General features: G+C 49.0%; 1 protein-coding gene across 1 annotated transcript in view; it reads left to right on the forward strand.

The window, feature by feature from the left end:
- Positions 1–24,344, forward strand: part of TMEM163 (transmembrane protein 163) — a 232,143-nt gene that overhangs the window by 145,508 nt on the left and 62,291 nt on the right. Inside the window, exons 3-4 of the mRNA XM_079781702.1 lie at positions 3,474–3,517; positions 5,146–5,237. Coding sequence (XP_079637828.1) covers positions 3,474–3,517; positions 5,146–5,237 — 136 coding nt within the window. The remainder of the gene's footprint in view (positions 1–3,473; positions 3,518–5,145; positions 5,238–24,344) is intronic.

A 24,344-nucleotide genomic window follows, 5' to 3' on the forward strand; every position in this document is an offset into this window, starting at 1 on the left:
ACTCCAACACACAATATGGCTTCCCCCATGTGGTCAAAGATCCTGCCCCCATGTGGACACAAGATGACCACCACAAGATGGCCAGCAGGGGAGGGCAGTTGGGAGGCACCTGGCCTGCAAGGGAGGGCAGTTGGAGGCGATCAAGCCTGCAGGGGAGGGCAGTTAGGAGTGACTGGACTGGCAGAGGAGGGAAGTTGGGGGCAAACAGGCTGGCAGGGGAGCAGTTAGGCATCAATCAGGCTGGCAGCGGAGTGGTTAGGGGGTGATCAGGCTGGCAGGCAGAAGCGGTTAGGGGCAATCAGGAAGGCAGGCAGGCGAGCAGTTGGGAGCCAGCAGTCCTGGATTGTGAGAGGGATGTCCAACTGCCCGTTTAGGCCCAATCCCACTGGGCAGTTGGACATCCCTCGAGGGGTCCCAGATTGGAGAGGGTACAGGCTGGGCTGAGGGACACCCTCCCCTCCATGCACGAATTTCGTGCACCGGGCCTCTAGTTTAATAATAATCGTAAAAGATAGGAAAATAAAAAAATGTGAGGAGCAGAAACGTTCTTGCAAATTTCCCCAGGTGATTCTGGCAGCAGCATCACCCAGGTGACTTTGGAGGCTGCTGACAGTCGGCGCTCATTGCAGATCAGCTGTGGTGTTTGTTAAGCAGGCCCCGCGCTGAGTGCTGACAGCCACCGCGACTTCATTATCCTCAGCCCTCTGGCCCCGGCCTTCACCCGGAGCAGTTTTCATAGGAGAGCTCCACTCACGGCCGCCCCGTTGCCTGCCTCTCACAGACCTTGCCAGCTTGCAGCATAATTGTCTGTTGGCCTCTGTTAAATGCCAGCCTGCCCTACAGCCACTGCTGGACTTCTGTCAGACCCCGGAGCCATGGTGGCTTTCAGCTACCCTTGGCCACGTACCTGCGGGCTCCAGGGGCACCTACCTGGTCATCTCTGCCTGGGTGTGTCCTTCGGGCCGGGGCTGCTGTTCTTTAAGAGGAACCCATGCTTAGCGGGAGGGAAGTTGGAAGCGTCCTGATGACACCTCACAGTTTTCTCTCTTTCTGTGGGAGAGGGGCTGTCTGAACCAGCCCTTTCTTTTGAGTCCATTCTTACCCCAGGATTAGGATGTGTCACGTTCAGCCGCAGGCCAGGGGAAAACAACCCATGACTTTACACGCTTCAGTAATTTGGGTCCTGTGGTGATGACCGTTTGCTCGTGTTCATTGTGGGGACTGGGGAGCTGCTCACAGAGGGAGGCTGCCTGAGCCAAGGCCATGGGCGTGCCCTTCAGTGCACCCTGGGTTCTCCATGCCATATTCTCCCTTTCCACCTCACCAGGGACACTGGATGAAGCCAATGTATAAATAAATGATTGATGATAACCCTTCCTTTCTCTGCGGGACTGGGATTAACCTGGAGCCCTCTTGCTCTCATTGCTTTGGTGCACGGGGTAGAGCAGTGTGAGTGTTCCATTGGATGGGCTGAACTCTCTCACACAGACATGGCTTCCAGTATACTTCTTTGAGTGGTTGAGATCATGCTCATTGCCTCTGGCTGAGTCAGGGAAAGAGACTCCACCATTCAATGACCAGCTCCTTTGTTGGAGTCCAGAGTCTCTGAAACCCGGGTCCTTGTTTTCTCTGTATAATCGAGTGGGTGTCCACCTCCGAAATCTGTAGCCCACTGTACACATATGTGGTGTCACCAGATAACCTTTTGGAGTGATGGCTCACTGCCTGGAGCGCAGGTGAGGGGGTGCTCTTCTGGCTGGGCCCTCCGTGCGGTGGTGCCAGGCGAGCAGCGCAGGCGGAGACAGAGCGGGAGCTCCCACGGGCGGCTCTTCCTCATCCACTGTGTCCGCCCGGCATCTGTGGAAGATGCTATAGACGTTCAAAAGGTTCCCACTGCTGATTAACGAGTAACTGAGAAAAAAGGCACAGATCTTAGATGTTCTCAAACAGGTTGTAAAGGGAAAACCAGATACTCATTTTTAACTTGTTTCTATAAAAGTCAACAGTTTAATTAGCAGTTACTGAGCACCTGCTGCCGGGCGGGCTCAGTGTCCCGCCAGGCATCTGGGTGCTCAGGGCGACCCCCTGAGGGATCTGCTGCCTGTTGCGCACATGCCCACGTGCCTGTAGATTGAGCTCTTCGGGGAAATCTGGTGCCCCTTGCACTGCACCCCTCTGTTGCCGGTGGGAGTTACTGTTGGTCACTGCACACACCTGCTCTCTGTGCCAGCACGCGCATCAGCAGGGATAACTGGAACAGCCCCTGTCAGAAACGAAGAGGGTCAGGAATGTAATGGATTGCATTCCATGGCCTGAGGACTGGGATGTGGCTGCATCTCAGACACGGTACCCGTGCTTCTCTCTCTGATCCTCTGTCTTGATGGCAAACCACAGCCAACCCCAGTTCCAATGATTGCGAGTTTCAATTCCAACAACATCACTTACCCAATTAGACTCTCTCCGTCTCAATTCCTGACTCACAGACAATGAAATACGCTTGCTTCACATTGGGTCAGGCCACCCCTTGTGCTCAGGGCAGGGCTACAAAGGAGAGCAGGGCGGTCCAGGACTCATTTTTGGCCTTATGGGTAGACCAGAGCGCGGGTCCCGAGAAGGGACATGTGGTGAGCTGAGTGGGAGCATTGACCTGTGTCCTACGCCCCCACCTCTCTGACTCCCCGGTGAGCACTTGCAGCACCTGGGCCGGGACAGCCCCCTCCACAGCTCTGCTGACCCATCGGGGAGGGTTTCATTTTTGTTGGAGGGTGGACTTGTGCTTGTTAAATATAGAGAACTGCCTTTATTAAGTTAAATTGAGACCAGTCTTTGAAGCTGAACATTGGCTGGGCATAGAAAATATCACAGAATTGGGCAAAAGTGCTACCTAATTGACTTACCCCCCAAAGGTTGACTTTTGAATGCAGATAAATGCTTTAATTATAATTGTTACATCTACAGTTGTAGACATCTGTCATTTAAGGTCATTTGTTATTGTTTTCCTAAGCAGTTTTGTTGAGGTCTACACTAGATTTTAAACTCTGATGGGCAATGAATGGCACGTGCATGGAGAAACCACTAGTTACTTTATTAGGGAACAGTTTGGGTGATTGCACTTTTACTTTGAAAATTTAATATAGTCCCCAGCTCTCTATCCCAATTGCCAAATTCTCCAGGTCTCAGTGGTCGTTATACTGACAACTGCTTAAGCATTTTCACTCTGAAACTGGCCCCTCGGCGCTCAGAGCACCCTGGGAGGGACACCATTGCAGGCGGAGTCTGGAATCTGTTCTCCTCACTCTTTGCACTTTTTAGTTCTCAGAGTTTACAACCACGGTTAATTTTTAACTTTTTTCTCTTGGAACTTTTCCATTGATGTTTAAAAGGGCAGATCAAATATGTTAATATACTCATGAATGGGAGAAAATATCCACGAGGTCTTAAAATATTCTGAATAATATTTTCTTTCTTTTTAGCTGTCTCCGTTATGAGGTACAGCGCCTCTGCTTTTGGGTTTGCAGTAAGTAACCTGAAATGTACTTTTATGAAGTTTTGCACGTTTTTCCTGAGCCCACGGATCTCACTCTCCGTGAGGGGGTGGTTCGCAGATGAGAGCTTCGCATGACAAGCACACCTTTTATGGAAATCGCTTCTAGGGGGGATTAGAATCAACAGAAGTGAACTGCCAGGAAGCTGTATAGTCCTCCAGAACAGACGAGGGGACCGCATTGCCCACAGCTGGTTGTGAGGGTGTTTTAGGGTGTTGGCCCTTTTCCCCAAGGCTGTCAGTTGGAGAATGGCACACACGGGAGCGAAGGCTTTGCTGTGCAGGCAGAGTTGTGGGCGTTAGGCGCTGCTGCTGCTAGGATAAGTCAGTCTGCAGCCGGACCCCCGGGAACCTGACCCCGGGGAACCTGACTCCGGGGAGCTGACCCCGGGGAACCTGACTCCGGGGAACCTGACCCCGGGGAACCTGACCCCGGGGAGCTGACCCCGGGGAACCTGACCCTGGGGAACCTGACCCTGGGGACCTGACCCTGGGGAACCTGACCCCGGGGAGCTGACCCTGGGGAACCTGACCCCGGGGAGCTGACCCTGGGGAACCTGACCCCGGGGAGCTGACCCTGGGGAACCTGACCCTGGGGAACCTGACCCCGGGGAGCTGACCCTGGGGAACCTGACCCCGGGGAGCTGACCCCAGCCTGCTTCCTGGTGGGAGCTGCTGAGAAGACGGGTCTCGGGTGTTTCACAGGCTGGGCATGCCGAACACTTGGTGGAGCTTCCCCACGTCCTTCCGGGTGCTTGTAACTTTCCAGGGGGGAAGTGTGCTGTGGCACAGTGACCCTAGGAGAGCGCTTGTCAACACCCCTCCTGCGCAGCTCTGGGGTTTCCTGTGCCTCAGGGTGTGTGTTCCTGCCCCCAAACCCACTTCTTCCTTTTGTTATGAAAACTTAAGGTTTTTGAGGTTGTGGACCTTTTCAGAATCCTTAGAAGGAGTGCACTGTCTCTCCAGAAATACACATACACACCACATACATGCACACACCACCATCAACACACATACACAACATACACAACACACACACATATTCTCACTGTCTTTCTTACAATGCTCTCTTCCTCTTCCTTCACCTCCCTCTCTCCTCCTTCACACATTCACTCATTCATTCAAACAAAAGCACTGAATTTTATATACAATTTCAAAGTGTTTGCAGACAGCACAGAGCCCTTGGGTGACCACCCCTCCATGAAGAACAGTCCCATTGAAAGCCAGAAACAGATTCCTCACCCCGAATATTGTACTTGGGATACACAGTGAAATGCTGAGATGATCTTGCTTGTTGTGGGGAAACCAATTTCACGGGTCAGGACCGTGTGATTCCCCCATATCTGCAGAGTGCTGGCAGCCAGGGCCCTGGGGGCAGACCACCACGCCATGGAGCGTGTTTCCCAGGCCCTGGGCGCGGTGCAGAATCTGAGGAGGAGGAGCTGGTGTGTGGGGTGCCCCGGGCTCCCGGTCCCCAGGGCCCACTGTTGGCTCTGAGGTCACTTGCTCAGATGTTCTGACTCACAGAATCGTTGCTTTGTGTCTTCAGCCCTGTCCTGTTAACTCAGGAAAGCCACTAATGCCGTGTCTCCTTCTCCTAGTTTGATGCCGTCCTCGACGTCCTGTCATCGGCGATCGTCCTGTGGCGCTACAGCAATGCGGCCGCTGTGCACTCTGCCCACAGGGAGTACCTGTAAGTGGACTTCGCCTTCCTCCGGCCTGCAGCGCCCGTGCTAATGAAGGCCACGTAAAGAGGCTTACCCTGCAGCTTTGGTCCCAGGGACAAGAATAAGCTCCCGATTTGCCTTTGAGAATGGCTGGCTGGTGTGATGTCAGCCATATGATGGGCCCCTTCTGCAGTGGTCAGAGCGATGGATGTCCCTTTATAATACTCTCTGCTTTTGAGTTTGGAGTGAACATTTGTGTGCTCATTTGTCTGTCTATCCATCCATCCATCGATTCGTCAACCTGCCTGTCCTTCCATCCTCTTTCTCTTGTGTTATTGGATTCTTTGCTCCCTTGAATTTTCATGCTTTTGTCTTCTTTTCTGAGTACAGTGAGTTCCCCAGGGTAATTTCCAGAAGACGTCTTAAGGGCATTATAATTTAGTCTACTTGTCTGCCTAACTGTCTTATCAGAGGATATTGCTTGCCTCAGTCTCCGTGTCCTGCGTGGGATAGTGTTGTCTTTGAGGGATTTGTGTTTGTGGCCATAAAACATGTGTCTTTTCCAGCTTCCATTTCTTTATCCCGTTTGGAATCTTCAGGGTGACAACAGCACGGGTTCCAGAGTGAGCTTTCTTGGCTTTGAATCTCAGCTCCCCCACTTGTTATCTCTGTGACTGTGGGGAACTACTAACTGCCCTGTGCCTCGTTTCCTCATCCAGAAAAGCAGCAAAACAATAACTTCTTCACTAGCGTTATTGTGACAACTGTATGAGTGAGATTTAATCATCATAGTATGGTACACACACACACACACACACACACATATGCACACATACACGCGCGTGCACACCCACACATGCGCGCTTTAGAACAGTGCTTGGCATGTAGTTCAGTAAACCTTAGCTGCCATGATTATTAATTGTTAAGGGTTCTCCCCTGAGCCTGAGCCACCACTGGTCATTAGGGCAAGGTTTCTACCCCTCCTCGGCAGGTTTTGAGCAGCTGAGCACACAGGAATGGGGGCCCCTGGCTGTGGTTTGTGGTGGCTCCCAGACGAAAGGTACTCTTGGTAGGGATGCTCTGTCAGACTCAAACATGCAAAGGTCAGGGTCCGAATGGTGGGTGCCGGGAGACTCGGAAAGTACTCATCTCACATTCCATGTGCCAAACGGGAAGCTTTGGAGAGATGACACCATGACTGATTCGCTAATGAGAATGAATTTTAGTTTAGTTCATTGTTGGCTTTAGGTAGAGCACAAAACTGCTTTTAAGTGTTAAATACTTACGTTCATGTGTTTTAGCTTTTTCAACAAATATAATTAAAAGTTGTCAAATTTGTGATAGCACAGATGACATTGCTTAGGGTAAGGTTAATTTGGAAAAAGGTGAGCCAATCTGTGGCTGGAAAAATTTAAGAAAACAAAGGTAGTAAACTGATTTTGTAAAATTTCACATGTTGATACCGTAAGGACCACAGTTGAACTAACGCTGCTCTAGCCCAAGGAGCAGCTGTGCGCTCCCCGCTGCTGCTGGCTGCCACTGAGGAGACAGTGGGAACACGCTGGAGAGTGCAGAAGCCTGGAGAGATGCTCACATTGCAGGAGCTCGTCCCTGTCCTGTCAGAACACATCTCTCTGTTCTGTGGTTGCACCGTCCAAGACGGTAGCCACTAGTGGCCATTCTAGCACTTATCTGTGTCTCGTACTAAGGGGTGTTGTAAGTATAAAATATATACCACATTCCAAAGACGTAGAAAGAAAAAAGAATGTAAACATTTTATTAATAATTTTTAAAATATGGATTCTATTTTGATATACTTTCTCAACTTTTCTCATCTAACTTGCTTATTTTAAATCTGATTTTATTTATGCTAAAATCAGTTTCTTACCTATTAGTCATAAAGCTCACATTGGCTTTTCTGTGGTGTTGGGATCTTGGTGACTGTTCGCCAGGTGGCCTGGAGTTTTTCCAAGATTAAGACTGATAACAAGAAATGTCTTTGGTTTCACTGTTTTTAATGATCCCAAAGCTGGTACTATTTAAGAGGAAGGAACCACCAGGAAGTATTTTTTTAAATATGTTTTTATTGATTTCAGAAAGGGGAAGGCAGAGGGAGAGATAGAAACATCAATGATGAAAGAGAATCACTGGTTGGGTGCCTCCTGCACACCCCCCATGGGGGACTGAGCCCAAACCCAGGCATGTGCCCTGACCAGGAATTCAATCTTGACCTCTCAGTTCACAGGTCGATGTTAAACCAGTGAGCCACATAGCCAGGCCAAAGCAGATAGTGTATCTATATTAATGCTCCAAAGGCAAAAACGCACAGAGTAGTCGTTTTGATAATTTACAGATAATGGTTCATGTGAGGATGCCAGAGAATTCATTCAGAGATTCTTAATCTAGGGATTGAAACGACACTCACAACCCTCTATTGTTGGCTTAGTTTAAAGTTTTAATCTCTGGCTCATTCCATGTGAATTAAAAATTCATGAAATCACTGCCAGCTGAGAAACTGATGTTTGCATAGAAATGAGCATGAATGAATCATGAGAGGCAGAGCTAGGAAAGCTATTGGGTTTCAGTTACTTGCTGGAGAATAATATTTGAGAGAAGGGGGAAATACCCAACTGGTCCTTAGTTAATTCTTCTAATTTTTCCTACGTTGACTCTAAGGTTCAGAGTGAATATCAAGCTTGGCATTGCCAGTGCAGGGAGACTAGGCCGCACCCTAGCCTTGCCACCTGCGCACTGTGTGGGGTGGGGTGTTCGGTGCTCAGAGGAGAGAGTGTGCCTTCAGCACCACCGAGTGGAGCCCACCCAACAGCTTTGTTCGTTTTATGCTCTGTTACTGTGGTAAAACACAACGTTCATTTTAGCATCTTAAGCAAAGGGTACAGTTCAGTAGTGTTAATACATTCACACTGTTGTGAACAGATCTCCAGAAGCTTTTCATCTTGTAACACTAAAACCCTGTACTCATTACACAACTCCGTTACCCTTTTCCTGTCCCTTGGCAACCACCATTCCACTCTGTTTCTAGGGATTTGACTACTCTCTGCACCTCATATAGAGGAATCTTACGGTGTTTGTCTGTGAGTGACTGGCCTGTTTCACTTAGCATAATGTCCTCAAGGTTCACCCACATTGTGGCATGTGTCAGAATTTCTTTCCTTTTTAAGGCTATATAATATTCCACTGTATGTCTGTACATACCACATTTTGTCTATCCCTTCATCTGCTGATAGACATTGGGGTTGTCTCCACTTCCGCTACTGTGAATAATTCTGCTATGAACAAGGGTGTACCAGTATTCCTTCAATACCCTGCTTTCAATCCTTTCGGATATAGGCCCGGACATGGGATTGCTGGGTCAAATGATAGTACTGCTTTTCATTTTTTGAGGAACCTCTGTACTATTTTCTATAGCAGTTACTCCATTTTTTAATCCTACCAGTGTTATTTATTTTAGAAAGTTCCCTATTTGATTGGTCACCTTCTTGTGGGGACTATGTGTGTGGAGAGGGTGGACCAGGTTTACCCAGGGTCAGGGTTTTCAACAGGTGAGAGAGGGGAAGGGAGGCAAGTGTGTTTGTAAGGGAGGGAACCGAGAACGTGCCAGACTATTCACGCTGGGTGCGGGGGCTGGGAGGGCAACGCAAGGTTAGTGAATAGTCACCATGGATTAGAAGTCTTGCTGATCTTGAATGATTTGAGAGTGGGATGCTAAAAACCAGGACTTCACAGGTGGCTCATTTGCTTGTGTGGACTTAGTGGGGGAGTGGGTGGCTGAGGTGGGGTGAGGACAAAAGGTCAGGGACATGTGTGAGGCCAGGCGTTGGCTGGATGCTCCACGTGGGATTGAGGGGATGTTTGCAGAATTTAGGGAGGAGACGAAGGGCATGAGGTAGGTGCTGATATCCTCAGTGAATGAAGGAGAGGGTCGGGGGTTTAGGGGCAACAACAGGAGGTGCAGTGGGTGGTTTAGTCTGCGGGTACCTGGGAGTGTTGAGGGAGAAAGCCAGAGAAACTGGTTTGGAATTCACTGGGAGGAAGACGGGCTCTGCGAATGTGCATGAGAGAGGCAACGAGGTGAGGGGAAGAGTTGGAAAGAGTCTGAGGGTGGGAGACTGGGAGTAGCATGAAAGTGCTTGGGCACCACACAGGGGACACAGGGGTGGAGCGTGGTTCTAAGGCGGGAGTGGTGGCGGTTGTCCCGGTGACGGGATTGCTGGGAGGACCCTCAGAAGAATGAAGCACTATGTGTGCACTTACATTGTGATCTCCAAGGTTCATTCAGTAAGGAACGCATGGGGGCAAAACAGTGTTTAGGGTCTTATTTGTTTTAGTAAAAGAGATAACACTTGTGTAGACAGAAAAAAATCCCTGTAGGGACACAAAGGAGCCTGGCAGCAGGATCGCCTCTGGGAGGAGGTCTAGGGACGGACAACGGAGGCAGATGCTGCCTTTATAGCTTCCAGACCAGAGCTGACCAGGAGAGCTCTCTGGGGCAATGGGTCTGTCCTCTGCACTGTCCAGTGGGGTAGCCATTAGCCACAGGCGGCCACTGAGTACTTGACATGTGGCTGGAGTGTCTAAAGAACTGGTTTTTTTAACTTTATTTCATTTTAATTAATTTAAATAAAAAGATCACATGTGGCTGATGGCTACCATATTGGACAATGACCCTTTAGATAGCTTGATCATTTTTAATCTATTTAAAAAACCCAGATAAAGTTATTAATAAATCAAAGTCCAGGGAATTTGGAAATGTGAGAAAGATATTGAAGGAGGGAAGGAGTGACTGGAGGGGGAGGGTGTGGGAGAAGTCAGTGTAGGAGGAACTTGGCAAGGCCCAATGATGCAGGGAATTTCACCCTGGTCTTCGGCATCCTCAGCCCTGGGTACCGTGTCAGGCCACAGGAAATACAGCCTCCTGCTGCCGTCAGCTGCCGAGGGCCATCTGGGTGCTTGCCACAGAAGGTACAGATTGACGCCCATTGGAGCCTCTGACATTTTCCATATGATTGCAGCACAGGTGGGAGGCCCCAGGCGGGCTCCCCAGTCCCAGCTGTCTCTCTCGCAGGCCATCAGTTCACTGACACAGAGAGGTGGAGGCGGGCAGGCTGCTCACCTTTGCACGCTTCTAACTCTGCAGCACTGAGCAAAGACAGCCCGGGAGGTTGTTCTTGTTCCAAATGGACCTCCACATGGCGTGATGCTCAGCAGCACGGCTGAGAACTCTGGAGGGGAGATTCTTAGAGAGGCATAGATCCTCTGTGTGTCTTTTTGCATGGAATAAACGGGCACACTGGTTCTCAACCAGGCTGGTATTTGCTCCGTTTTCTTTTCCAATTTGCTGAGCCAAACGTTTGGCCTGAAAACTACCCGACGACAGGGCAGCTTGATAGTCTTTTGATCACTGGTTTCAGTAGCAACCCTGCTGTTTTTGGAAAGAGCTCCAGAAATGGACAAAGGAAAGGAACTGATGCCGTTAAGAAATGATGGATTGGGGATTTGCTTTTGGTACTGATCTAAGGAGACTGCAAAGGCAATGAGTTATACCAAGAGCATATTAAAATAGTACCACGTCTCCCCTGTTCTCCTGGGATATTGGATGTGGCCCTAAATTGGGGGCTCTGGGAAAGAGAATTGCATTTCCTCCACATTTGTTAGTGCTGTCAGCTTGACAAAGCTCGGGAGTGTATTTTAGCTCAAGAGCAGCCCCTGAATGGGAATAAATAACTACGGAGTGGCCTCGGTGACTGATGAGAGCCAGTGTGGAAGGCAGAGCCTCCATCGCAGGACGGGAGCTCACCGGCCTTGGAGAGTTTGCGTTAAGTCTTGCCTGAAGGCAGAGGGAGTTGCCTTCCCCTGTCGTGAAAAGGACATGAAACCTTCAGGACTCCGGCAGGCAGGACGTAGTAGAGGAAGAAGTGTTGGCTTCCTTGGTTCCTGTTATGAGGTGAATTGTGTCCCCCAAAAAAGGTATGCTGAAGTTCTAACCCACAGTGTTTTCTCCATCACAAGACCTCATCTGGGTAGCCATGTGGTGTCCTCCCTTTTCTCCTGTGGGGAGACCCGTAAGGAATCCTGGGCGTTGGAGCAGCAGGGTTGGGTGAATACGTTTCATGACACCAGACTCAGGGAGCCCAACAGATCAGTGTGTGCAGCAGACGCTGTTCGGGTCTAGAAGGAACCATCTTTGAGACCAGGGCACTGGCTGAGATCCCTTTTCCCGGGGGCAGCACATTTTGAAGGGACCCATCTATTTGCCTTCATAACCACCTTTTTTTGTGTGTTTCCCTAGTTGACTAACCCCTTTTCTGTTTTATGAGCTGCTCCTCTAGTGATGTTCATACTGTTGCCATCAGCAGATGGAGGAAGCTTCCTGTGTTTGTTTGTTTGTTTTGTTTTTGTAAATTCTATATTTTCTAGTTCCTGTAGGTTCTGAACATGCGGCTGTGGATTTTACAGTTTGGCAGAAACTATGGCCGGGGGTCCGAGGGATCTTGAGTTCGTGCTCTGGTCTCTGATAAGTTTTGATGTAACTCTTAGGAGAGTTCATCACTGATTTCTTACCATGCTTTGGGCCCCGTGCTAGGTACTGTTCATGTTCATCTCATTTAATCTTCAGAACAGTCCTATGAGATACAGGTGTCACTGTTCCAGTTTTACAGGAGAGGAAATGGAGGCTGAGAGGGAGAGGGACTTGCCCAGAGGCGTAGAACTGGGATTTATGCTGGTGATTTGCACTCAGCCCTGCTGGGCCTCAAACCCTGGTGTTGCCTTCTTTTCCAGGCAGTGCTGTGTAGTTCTGCTGAGGTGGGGGAGGCCCAGGGATTCATGTGAGCCAATGGCAGTTGTGACTGTGGACTCAGAGTGAGGAGGAATTAGGAGGGAACAGCTGGGAACAGCCCTAGCCCTTAGCCAACCCCCCGAGGCCATCTCTCAGCCTCACAGCCAGATGGAGGGGCCTGGTGAATGGATTTCCTCTCGTTTTCCCTGTAGCGCAGAAAGCAGTCATTTTTCCAACCTGAGAGGCAGAAAAACTGTGTTTTAGGTCTGTTTCTGCTACACAGAATGTAACTACCCTCCACTTTCATTTCCTCATCTGTGAGGTTTAAATTAAACCTACTCTTTTACTTGCCTTGGAGGCAATCCAGGAAAGGATTAAAAGAGAACATGTTTTGAAGAGTTGAAAAGTGTGTGTGTATATGCATATGTATGTATATATGTACATACTATATATATATATGTATATATATACACACATATGTTCATAATTATATATAGAAGTAAATCTATAATATATTTACAGGTGTAAAAAGGATACATACTGTTAAATACAATTTGATTGTATTTAAATTCTTGTTTTTTACAATTTTTAATTTAGATTTTTTATTGAGTTAGATGAGAGAGAGAGAGACATCGATTGGTTACCTCCCATACACATCCCTACTAGGGATGGAACTTGCAACCTACACTGAGTGGTCAGATTATTATGATCTCTGAACGCATAATAATCTGGCCACTCAGTGTGTGTGTGTGTGTGTGTGTGTGTGTGTGTGTGTGTGTGTGTGTGTATTAGAGGCTTAGAGGCCCGGTGCATGAATTCGTGCATGGGTGGGGTCCGGCCAGCCTGGCCAGGGGGAGGGGACATGGGCGGTTGGCTGGCCTGCCTGCTGGTTGAACTCCTGGTTGAGGGGACAATTTGAATATTAGCCTTTTATTATATAGGATATACACTGAGTGGCCAGATTATTATGCACTCAGAGATCATAATAATCTGGCCACTCAGTGTAGGTATGTGCTTTGACTGGGAATCGAACCTGCCATTGTCCCATATGGGACGATGCTCCAACTAACCAAGCCACCCAGCTAGGGCAGCTTTTTTTTAAATTTTTTAATTTTATTGTAGTAAGAACACATAACATGAGACCCATCTTAACAGATTTTTAAGTGTATGTGCAGTGCTGTTTCTGTGGGCACAATGTTGTATAGCAGATCTTTCAAGCCTGTCCATCTTGTATGACTGAAAATTTATGCCCATTGAGGAGCAGCTTCCTATTTTCCCCTCTCCCTTTAACTTAAATGCTTAAATACCAGCCACTAGAATGGAAAATCTCTGAGAGGACTCAGTGTATGTGTAGGAAAGTTGCTCCAAGCTTTAAATGGCAGGGTTACCCACCCCCGCCCCAGCCACATAGCTTTCCTAGGGCAACTGTGAGAATAGGCAAAGTTACTGTGTTCCTCTCCGTGCTATTGTGTTTGTTGCTGCAAAGGGATCATTTAGTTGAATGCTATGCATACACTCACCAAAAATTGCTTCTTGGCATTTTTAGCCAAGAAATCTCTTGCTTGTTTTGCGCATGTGTTTTCCGTGAGAAAACCCGTGTGCCAATGTTGTCAGTAGTGTGGAAGTCCCCTAAACAAACCACACACTGACCTTCCCTGCTGTTCATTCAGAGTTCAAATCCTCGTCCTCTGCCAAGGTGAACCTGAGGCAGAGATCACGGGAAAGCGGGTTATCAAAGGTGCAATTCTCCTAGGATACGATGCCATATGTTGGACTCTGACATTGAGAACTCTCCCAAAATAGTAGCCGTGTGAAGGGTCTGTTGACAAGCCCGCTCGAGAGAACAGATGGGAGTTTGGAAGATGGCACATTTAGGCCCCTATATCTCAATATTCCCGTCACCTCTGTTTTGAGCAGGCTCTTCTGCGGGCTCCCATGAAGACCAACCTGGCAAATACCCACTCTTCCTCAGGGTCCGCTTGGCTGTTGGGGTTGACAGCTCAGGGAAGTGGCGGTGGAGAGACTTCTTCCCTGCCTTTTCCAGACATAGTAAGGATCTATGGATCTGTAAATCTTGAGGGACTTCCATGAACCTGAGTTTCCTTCTTATTATGAATTGTCTATAGCCCGCATTTCTGGATGGTGAGTGATGATCTAGGCATCTGGGTTCTAGTCGGGTACATGTTCTGCCAACTTAGTGTGCATTTTGTTTCATGTGTGAGAAGGTAAATTTTGTTCTGGAAAAGTCCAGTTTTACTGATCAGACTTCTATCAGGAGAGGCAGTTTCTAACACCTGGCTCTGACAGGTATTTGTTGACTCAACAGTGAGTTACTGAGCGTCCACTGTGTGCCAGGCACTCTACCGGCACTGGAAAACAAGAGAGCCGCCGACTCCCGGCTCGTGCATCTGAAGGGAGGTTGACAATAGTGTAACTGCAGAGAGAAGTAAGAGCTGTGAAGGAAAACAGCCAGGGCAGCGTGACGGGGAGGAGGGTCCTCCACAGCTGGGGTCCAGGTCCCAGCACTGATACTCCGATGGCAGGAAGGAGCCTGGTGAAAGCATCCCTGGGCAGAGGGATTGGGGCAAAGGCCCACATCAGCTTCCTGGGTTTGAAGGTCAGAAAAATAGGTGCCCACGGCTGGACCCAGTTAGTGAGGGGCAAAGGGGAGCTGAAGCTGAGAGGCTTTGGGACTCTTGGGGGGAATTTTGATCATAAGAGCAGTAGGAAGCCGTAGGCAAGTTATTAAGAGGGGTGTGTGTGTGTGTGTGTGGGGGGGGAGTGATCTGATTATATAATTAACGTCGGTGAGCTCAGGTGGTTCACCATGAGGGGATTTTGCTATTGTAAATGTATGAGGACCTATGTTTCGTTAAAAATGAAAACTGTTTTGTCAATCTCATTGATTATAATTGTGGTGCATATTTGTAGAACAAGTACGTTTAGATTAATAGAAATTTTAAAGTGAAAGTGTTCGCTCATTTGTACTTGCTGTCATCCTTTCCTACCCACCCGTAATGATAGTCATATGAATAGTTTGGTGTATGTGCTTCCAGAATATTTTCTATGTAAATAAAACATAATACACGCCCACATGCTTTATACACACACACATGACTAGGTGCCAATGAAAATAGGATCTTTCCGTATGTATTGTTCTGGATCCTGCTTCTTTCTCCGACCTAACACAAAACCAAGGTCATTTTAAATCTCCCGTCTGTATCTGATCTGTGCATTTTCAGGGCCCCGTGGAGTTCTGTTATTGGCTCTGTGAGCATTCACGTCAGTCTCCTGTGAGGAAACCTGCGTTGTCCAGCTTCGCTCTTTCAGGCTGTGCTGCCATTCACTGCTTGCACAGGAGTCTCTGTGCACCGCTGTGTGATCCTCAGGCCCCGCGTGGGAACTACTGGGTGATTTTTCTTTAGTAAGAGACAACCGAACTGTGATTTTAAAGACCATTCGCGCCTCCTAGCCCCGTTTGTATTCTGAATGAGGGTGAAAGCTGGTTTGTGGGCAAGAGGGTGCCTGCACAGGAGACCTGCTGCCCCGAGCGTGGTTGGTGGGGCTGTTGTTCGCCACTCACCTGTCATCTGGGTTGTTCAGGAGGTGGCCATTGTGATGGGAAGGGCTGCCAGCCGCAAAGGCAGGGGGGGATGAGGAACACATGCAGGCATGGTAAGCTCACCTAGTTGATATGCGCAGCAGCGAGCCGGCCGTATTCCCCAGCGCCCTTCACCGCGGGCACAGCTGCAGGCCGGTGTGAGGTTGCTTTCCTGAATATCCTGGTTAACTAAGGCCAGGGACAGGCTTACAAACAATAGACTACACGAAGCTGGGTCTGCCCTTCCCGTCCTTAACTGAGATTCTGCATTTCCAGAGATCCCATGGTTGGAAGCGGTGGCAGCAAGCACATTCAGGCTCAAATACACGTTTCCTTACTATCGAATCTATATGTTGCAAGTATCACACCCTCTTAAGAGCCCAGGAGCTGAGGGAAGAAACGAGCTGATGAAAGGTCTTGGGAGAAGGAGATGACTTTCTGCGTGTGTGTTATGCCCAATGCCTGGGACAGTCCTGGAGGGCGGGCCTGAGTGGGAGGAGTCGCACGGTACGAGGTGCTGGCTGGCTGTCGTGTGGGCACGAGGCCCATCCACCCACCTCTATGGCTGGCGCCGTCTGCTGCCTCCTTCTGCCCATTCATCCCCAGGGAAGTGGAAGCCTGCAGGAGAAGCTCTGTGAGGATAGGTTTAGGATATTAGCCAAATGGCATATTTTAGTGGCCTTCTAAAAGGGGGGATTTTAAATGGCAATGCCGAACAAACATAAAACCCCCTCACTCTCTTCTCTCCATCAGAACCAGACTGTGGTATGAGCTGGTCCATGTTGCTGGAATGGAGGCCAGAAAGAATCAAGGCATAGCTGAAGAAACGTAGGAATGTTTGTAACCCAGTTTCTCTGTGGACACTGGACTGTCTAGTGTTTGATTGGCCCATTCCAAAGGAAGGGGGGGTGTGTACTGGGAGAAAACGCATTTGCACATTAGCTGCTTTCCAGAAATCGTTACTTTGATTTATTCTCCTTCCAACTCCAGAGGGGCTCTGAGGTTATTAGATTTAGAGCCAAAGAAGGCATATGTTACGGAGCTAAAGAAAAGGCCGTAACCTAGTAATCCAGGTCATTTTCTTACAGAATGAAAATGATTCGGGTGGATTTATTAACAAAGACATTTTCTTTTTTTAATTTCACTGGGGCCCATTCCTGTTGGGAAGTCCGTCTTTTTCTCCCAAGGGCCTCGTAGAGCGCACGCGAGGCGTCCGCGGTGACGGGTGAGCCGTTTCCTGGGCGTCGGAAGGAATAGGAGCATTTGCAGAATGAGCTTAAAGGGGAGGGCAGGTGCTTGTATGTCCCTTACGTTTGTGTGAGACCAGCCTTCCTTTGGGTTTGGGATTCCATGCGGACAAGCGGGTTCCTAACCTGCGTGACAGCGATTTTCCTGGGAGGCCTGGCCTGGCCACTGGCCTGGCAGGGGCCTTGGAGCCCAGCGCCCTCTCTCCCCGTGCAGGTCTTCCCTCCTGCATGTCTCCTGTCACCCTCACTGCTGGCCTCGGCCCTGCTTGGATAGTGTAACTTATCTTTATGATTTTTGAAAATCAATTGCAAAAATACCCAATTTTTTTTTTTACTTTTTATAATTGCAAAATCTCAAAGGATAAAATTAAAAATCACTCCTCAGCCCACCACCCAGAGAAAGTGGCTGACTTTCTCTCCATCTCCTTTACGCATATGCACAGGCTTACGGGCTTTTTTACAAAATTGTGTGTGTTTGGTTGTACATCCTATTTTCTCCCCCACTTAACTTCCTACAGTGAGCATTTCTTCATCATTAAAAAACTCTTGATTTTTAAATTTGCGTAGAGAGTTTACTAATGACATAAAGGCTCCCATTGGGCAGGCGGTCTGTCTGGTATAGTCATAGAGTGGATTGCAGCTCCTCTCTGGGATAGCTATTTTATTTAAAATATTTACACATTTTGGGAGGTTTTATAAAGTTGCATCCGAAGTGCTAAATGCATCCGAAGTGTCCCTTCCCTTTTCTTCCATTAAGCGGGAACCCCGCCTTCCTTCCACCCTGTTGGCTTTGGGAAAGGCAGTGCTCAGTGTGGAGTGAGAGTTACCGTGTTTTTTGACTTATTGCAGGCTGAGCAAATCTCACTTGGAAATCCCGCCAGCTGGCAGGGCCATGCCTGGGGCATCGGCCAAGCCCTCCGGCTCATTCTGTATCCCCTGCAGAGCCCCCTTCCTCCAGCCCGAAGGAGGAGGAGTTCCTTGTGTCTAAAATGCCTGCAGCAGTCCTGCCGCAGGCGCTCCTTCCTGTTGCCTCCTCACCCCACTTACCTTAGCCTCACTCCCCTTAAAGACACATCCACCTTAGCTTTTCCGGTCTCCACGCACACCTGCCCCTGTCTGGGAGAGGATTAGGGGAGCTGCCCCATGAGGTCTGGCCAGGTGCCAGGGGCAGGCTCTGCGGCAGTTTGCCGGTGGTGCCCATCTTGCTCTTAGGTGGTGGCAGTGCTGCCGAGCCTGCACCCCGTGTCCCCTGAGGACTTGTTAAAGCACACGCTCCTGGGCCCATCCCAGAAACCACCGAATCACGAATCACGTGACTCACTGAGGCTGGACTTAAGGACCCGCCCCCTGCTTCACATTTCCCTGATTAATGGAGCCTCTATTCCTTTGAACCGGAGAAAAACCATTTATCCACACTGATCCTACTCCTGGAAGATGCCACAAACTGACTAGAGTAATTCATCTCAAGATGAATTAAATATGAGCTCCTTTGCCTAAGGCAGAGGAAGGTGGCAGGAGGGAGATGAAGCAGTAGGTGCCTGCGAAGTTGGGGGGTTTAGGGTGAGGCAAAGAAGTGCCCTAATAATTTTCTCTATAATGGGTTTTGAAAGGCACCAGTGACAGCTTTATTTCTAAGTGAAATGTTGCTCGTCCACATGTCCAATCATCTCTTGAGTCTTAAAAAAAAATTGGACACCACACCTCAGCTCCTTTGTGTTGAATGAAGTTTTTGGCATGTGACCTTTTAACAAGCCCATGAATAATTCTCTTCATTGACTGGCTGGTGATGTTTTTATTCTGAGCTGTCCTAGCAGTTCAGTGATGGCACACACACTCCAACCCCCACCTACACCCACAGACAGGCTATTAAATTAGTGAGGGGTGCAAATTGCATGTCTCTTACACCAAGCATGTTATTGGTTAATAAAATTACTGAGTACACACATGTCAGTCTTTATCCACAGACCCTGATTCTCTAATTTGGCGGAACCACCGCTGGCATTAGCGGTGCAGGTGGATGTCTGGTTGTAATTACCCAGGGCCTCATTACGTACGCTCTGTCAGGAGCCCTGTCATTCTTTTCCATCTGTCAGGAAGCCCATGGCCTGGCCATTAGGAAGGGAATGGGCATTGCAAGGGCTGATCATGGCATTTTTTCCCTACATCTATGGGATTCAACCTTTCTTTTCCCTTTGTTTAAATAAAGCAGTCACAGGTTACTTTAATTCACAGTCATTGGGCAGACAAATTAGAGCAAACTGGGGTACTTGCAACAGTAGGGCAAACTGTAGTAGGTCTCAGATAAGCCAGTAGGATAAGTGTGGTGGGAATAATAAACAACTTTCCTCTTTATTATTCCCATAATTATTCGCCCCATGTGGCTACGAGGTTGATTCTGTTCCTACGAGGTTGATTTTGTTGTTGGTTAAATAAAGGCCACGGCTGGTAAAGTCTCTGTTAGATTATGAGGCCTCCAACATGGCACAAATGGATTATTTGCAAATGTGCTTCGGAATTCCTGGTCGTGGGACTTTGGGGCCAAATGACACAATCCATGGAGCCTCGAAGCCCTAGCGTGCTGCCGCTTTAGATACCGCTCATTTATGAGACTGGCCTGTTCAGGTGAATCTCATGTCCTCCCGTGGGAACTGGCTTCCCCGGGTAAAGGAATGCAAATTCCAATGCTTTTCATCTCACCGATCAAATGAGCCGACATTTTGTTCTGGTTCGTTTTCTCTTCAGGAGAATGTGACTTTTTGTGTAGCCCAGCTCTGGCTCTGGAGGAAGCAAACCTGGCTGCTGGCCTCAGTAATGGGCTTGGACAAGCAGAGGGCATGGCAGTGCGGGGTCTGGTTCTCAGACCTCAGGGTGCTCTGAATCATCAGTGGAGCTCCTGCAGACTCCAGAGTCTGTGCCCACTCCCTCTAGACGTTTCCCACAGAACCCGAGTAGGGCTACGGGATGTCAGGTATACCAGATGCCTCAGATCATTTGGAGAAACGGACACAGCATGAGATGAGAAGCTGGGTGATGAGTGGCCCAAGTGTGGGTCTCTGGTGATACAGGTGGGCTGGGTCCATAGCCCAGCTTGGCAGCCTTAAACACTCTCCTCCTCCTCCTCCTCCTCCTCCTCCTCCTCCTCCTCCTCCTCCTTCTTCCTCCTCCTCCTCCTCCTCCTCCTCCTCCTCCTCCTCTTCTTCTTCTTCCTCTTCCTCCACTGCTGCTGCTGCTTCTTCTTCTTCTTCTTCTTCTTCTTCTTCTTCTTCTTCCTCTTCCTCCTCCTCCTCCTCCTCCTCCTCCTCCTCCTCCTCCTCCTCCTCCTCCTCTTCTTCTTCTTCTTCTTCTTCTTCTTCTTCTTCTTCTTCTTCTTTTTCTTCTTCTTCTTCTTCTTCTTCTTCTTCTTCTTCTTCTTCTTCTTCTTCTTCTTCTATTAAATGCATTGGGGGTGACAATGGTCAATATGAACATATAGGTTTCAGGTGTGGATTTCTATGTTACAAGATCTGTATATTGCACCGTGTTTAAACACACTTCTTAGACCCTGTGAACCATGCTTTCCTCAACTGCTCAAGGCAGTTGAAAAGATCTGTCTCCTGGGACAGTTGTGAGGAGGAAACGGGACAAAGCGGGCGTTCGGCCAGCACAGCTGGTACTCGCTGGTCAAAAGGAGCAGCTCTGTCGCCTGATGTGTCGCAGTGTTGTGATTGTTGGTGTGCTCTTCTCATGTGAGGCTTCTGTTCCCCCTTGAGCAGCGTTATGGTCCTTTCTGTGAACCCATCGCTGCTCTTTCGAAGCTGTTTCCCGTCCATCAGGCCAACACGTGTCACCCAGTTTGGCCCTCTTGCTCTGTGGGTTGTCCCAGTTGATGAACACGGGAACCTGATGCCTATTCTCGGGCACCACCAAGAGGAAGGCGCATGCTGAAATGGCTTGGCGCATTGGTGTGGTTGGCCCCTTTGGCCGGGTCATTCTTTGTTGTGGGGGACGGTCCCAGGCCTTGGAGGGTGTTTACCAGCATCCCTGGTCTCTACCCACTAGGTGCCAGCAGCGCGTTCCAAAGTGTGACAGTAGAAACAACCTCCAGACATTGCCCCATGTCCCCTTGTCCACCGAGCGGAGGGCAGAATCACCCCGGCCGAGAACCACTGACGCAGAGTCACCCCTGCACCTTCACAGAAGTTCCTAAGCCTTTTGCTTCCTAAGACACCTGGAGAGCTTTGTGGAAATAAAAGAAACCAAAACTCACAGGCACCACTTACCTGCGCGGCTGCAGACTGCAGGGGCAGAAGCGTCAAGGGGCAGCCCGTCCTCCGAGTTCGTCGAGCCTCACAGGTGGTTCTGATGAGCAGCCAGTTTGGGGACCAAGAGGTGTACCACGAGGCCACTTTGCCAGGGGCTCTGGGTGGACTTGCATGACAGGCTTATTCTACAGAGGAGCTTTCTGCCTGCCCTCACGGGGCACAGGGTTGGTAACGGGAAGGTGAGGTTGCAGGTGAGGAGGGATTTTGGACCTTTAATGGGTGAGTTGTAGGCCCCCTCTCACAGGACCATGGGAGTGTGGTCCAAGACAGAGAGAGGAGTTTTGTGTGTTGGGGTCAGTTCATTGTCCAAATAGCTCACTTTTTAAAAAATCCTTTGGGCCAGCTACCATGCGAATGAGCTCTGTTTGTGAATTAGCGCACAGCAGCTGTGCCATTAAGTAGCTGCTGAGACCGCGTCAGAGAGAGCTGAGCTAGCTGTCCGAGGCCACACGCTGCTGCTAGTGCTGGGGCCCACGCACTGAGCACGGCTCCCCACTGCCCCTCTTCACAGCAAGAGTGAGACTCAGTCAGAGCTTTCACTGTGGTTGCCAGCAAGCAGGGCATCATCCTAGACTTCACAGAAACTGGTACGATCATTCCTAATTAGAGGAGTCTGCATCCTTAATTAACAAACAGACATATCGGTCATCGGTTTGATTCTCTATTTGAGGAATGTGTGGTTGGATCAAACACAGAGGGACAGGTTGTCTTATTAAAATGGCCCCCCTCCCTTGCTTCTCTAAGGCAGTAGTACATACAGTTAGATAAATTATAACAAGGTTTTCCTCCTCTGTCATCCCCCTCACCTGTACATTGGCATGGAAGTGTGGTTTCCAGGTGAGTATGTCAAGAGACAGACCGGTGATGTGAACTGTCTTTGTCTCCACTTTGTGCCCCTAAACAAGTGTCCCGCATGCCACGTGGTACATAGTTGTCCACACCTGCCTCCCTCCCCGCAGTGGCCTCTCCCCTGCAGACATGTCCGTGATTTAAAGGATGTGCTCCTTGCTCTCCTTCTTGCCTTCTGATTGAGCTTCTCAGGTGGCTGAGCATGGGGTCCTCCCTCCATGGGACAGTGCAGCTGTGGGAGGACTGCTGGCCAGTCCCGTCTCCTCTGGCCTCAGGATGCCCATGTCTCTTCCTGCCCCAAGCTTGTCGCTGCCCCAGGTCCACACGGAGATACAGCTGTGTGCTCTGTGCTGGTGTGAGGGAGGCACGGCCTTAGCACCGACTTCCCAGGCCTCCTCTATGGACTGGACCGGATTTTAAAGGCTGCCCCCCGCCACCACACACACACACACAGAAGGGCAAAGCAACGGGTTTCAGAGACAAATATGTAATCATTTGAAGGAGGGAAGACTCACTTTCTTTGTTTCTCTAATCCCATTTATTTGGCGGGGTTTACTCATAGCCTTCCTTTTAGACCTGTGACTTTCTGAAGGGTAATAGGGAATTATAGGCTCCTACAACAGCCATGCCTGCTTTTGGTTGGACATTTGAGCCTCAGAGAAAGGCCCAATTCTGGGAGCTCTGGACAGATTACATCCTCAAAACCGGGAGCCTGTGGGAGCTCCTGTCCTGGGTCTGCATTTGGTTTGTTCACGTGGATGTTTGTGGTCAGACGGAGTTTATCTCCAACTATCTTGTTTTCTCTTTCTTTTGACAACACACCATGACTGTTCCTCCTTTAGGTTCTCCTGGAAGTCCCCGCCCCTGCCTGGGACTGGACAGGGATCCAGGAGTAATCCCAGGAAGCAGGAGCGAGGGAAAGAGGAGAGTTAGACGTGAGGGAGAAAAGGCCCCCAGGGGCATCACACTGTGGTCACTTCCGTAGTCGGGCTCCATTCTGCCCCTGCCTCTGCGCGTGCACCACCCCACCCCCTGGGCGCTGAGCTGGGACTCAATCAGAGAGCACGGGACCGTCCACTGGGCAGCAACTGCGATCGGAGCCAGCCTGGGGCATGTGGTGTGACTCCAAAGACATCTGGGACCCCCTCCTTGCCCCTGAGGTCGTTCAGGTGACCCCAGTGGTTAAGAAATGTCCCCCCTGGGCTGATGCAGAGATGCCCTTGGATCTATTCAGACTCCAGCAAGTTGCATGTAGGTTTCCTAATTTCTCCGTTCCGACAATGGGCCGGATGTAACGATGCGCCCAGGCTGGCGTTTCTCTCTTATGATGTGGGATTGACGACTGGGAACACAGCAAAGGTCTGTTTATAAGCAGATCTGTATTTTGCAGGGAAGCCTTCGCATTTTGCAAGTCTACTAAGAACTATCACTGTCATTTAAAGTTCTAGAATTTTTAGGAACCAGTTCTTGCAGGTGAAGGCTTTTAGGATTAATCATTAATGTGCATTTACCAAGTTATAATACCATGTGGCTACACTGTATTAATACTCTGCAAATAATTTAAAACCATTATTCTGTTTAAAAAGCTAGTTGCCTAACTCAGTGGATGAATAACATTTTTTGTTTTAAAATACTCTCTTTCTGTAGTCTCTGTTTTTTATCTCTTCCTTTGGGAAATGTCACTCTTTAAAATAGTAGAGTGTGTAGGTCACAGAGAAGATACAGGAGAAGTAAAATTCAGCCAAAAGCATGGTGAATCTTTCTTGCCCTCTGACAGCTTTGTAGTACTATATGAAAGGAAGCCCATGATTTGTACATTGCTCAGTGAGAAATCCTATATCATTCCTAAGTTGCAGTAGGTAAACAATGCCTACTATTCAGTCCTTACATTTTGGTTATGTAAATAAATCTGTGCTGTCAACCTGTTGATTTGAAAGAAAAATGTTTAATGAGCCAGAAATCCCACTGCTACATTTAGACTAGAATTTTAGCATATCAGGACCTTGGTGATTAAGTCAAATTTGCTAATTTTAAGCATGAGGAAACTGAGGCCTAGAGAGGTCTTACGAGTTCCCTATTCTTCCCAAGTTAATGACAAGGATAGACCTAGAATCCAGGACTCCTGGTCCCATCCCAACTCCAGCAAAATTTTTGTGTTAAAATTCACAGAACACCCAGATAAAGAAACTTCTAGCTCATCTCTGTTTCAAGGCTCAGATTTGGATTTGAGCCCCAACTCATCTACTGATTGGCTTTATAACCCTGAGCAGGTCACGGACTTTGCTGAGGCCTTCCCTAGCTCGCTCCCTTTCCCAGAATTCCCATCTCTCAGCCCT

The sequence above is a fragment of the Cnephaeus nilssonii genome (genome assembly GCF_951640355.1).
Source record: "Cnephaeus nilssonii genome assembly, chromosome: 10".
NCBI classification, from domain to species: domain Eukaryota; kingdom Metazoa; phylum Chordata; class Mammalia; order Chiroptera; family Vespertilionidae; genus Cnephaeus; species Cnephaeus nilssonii.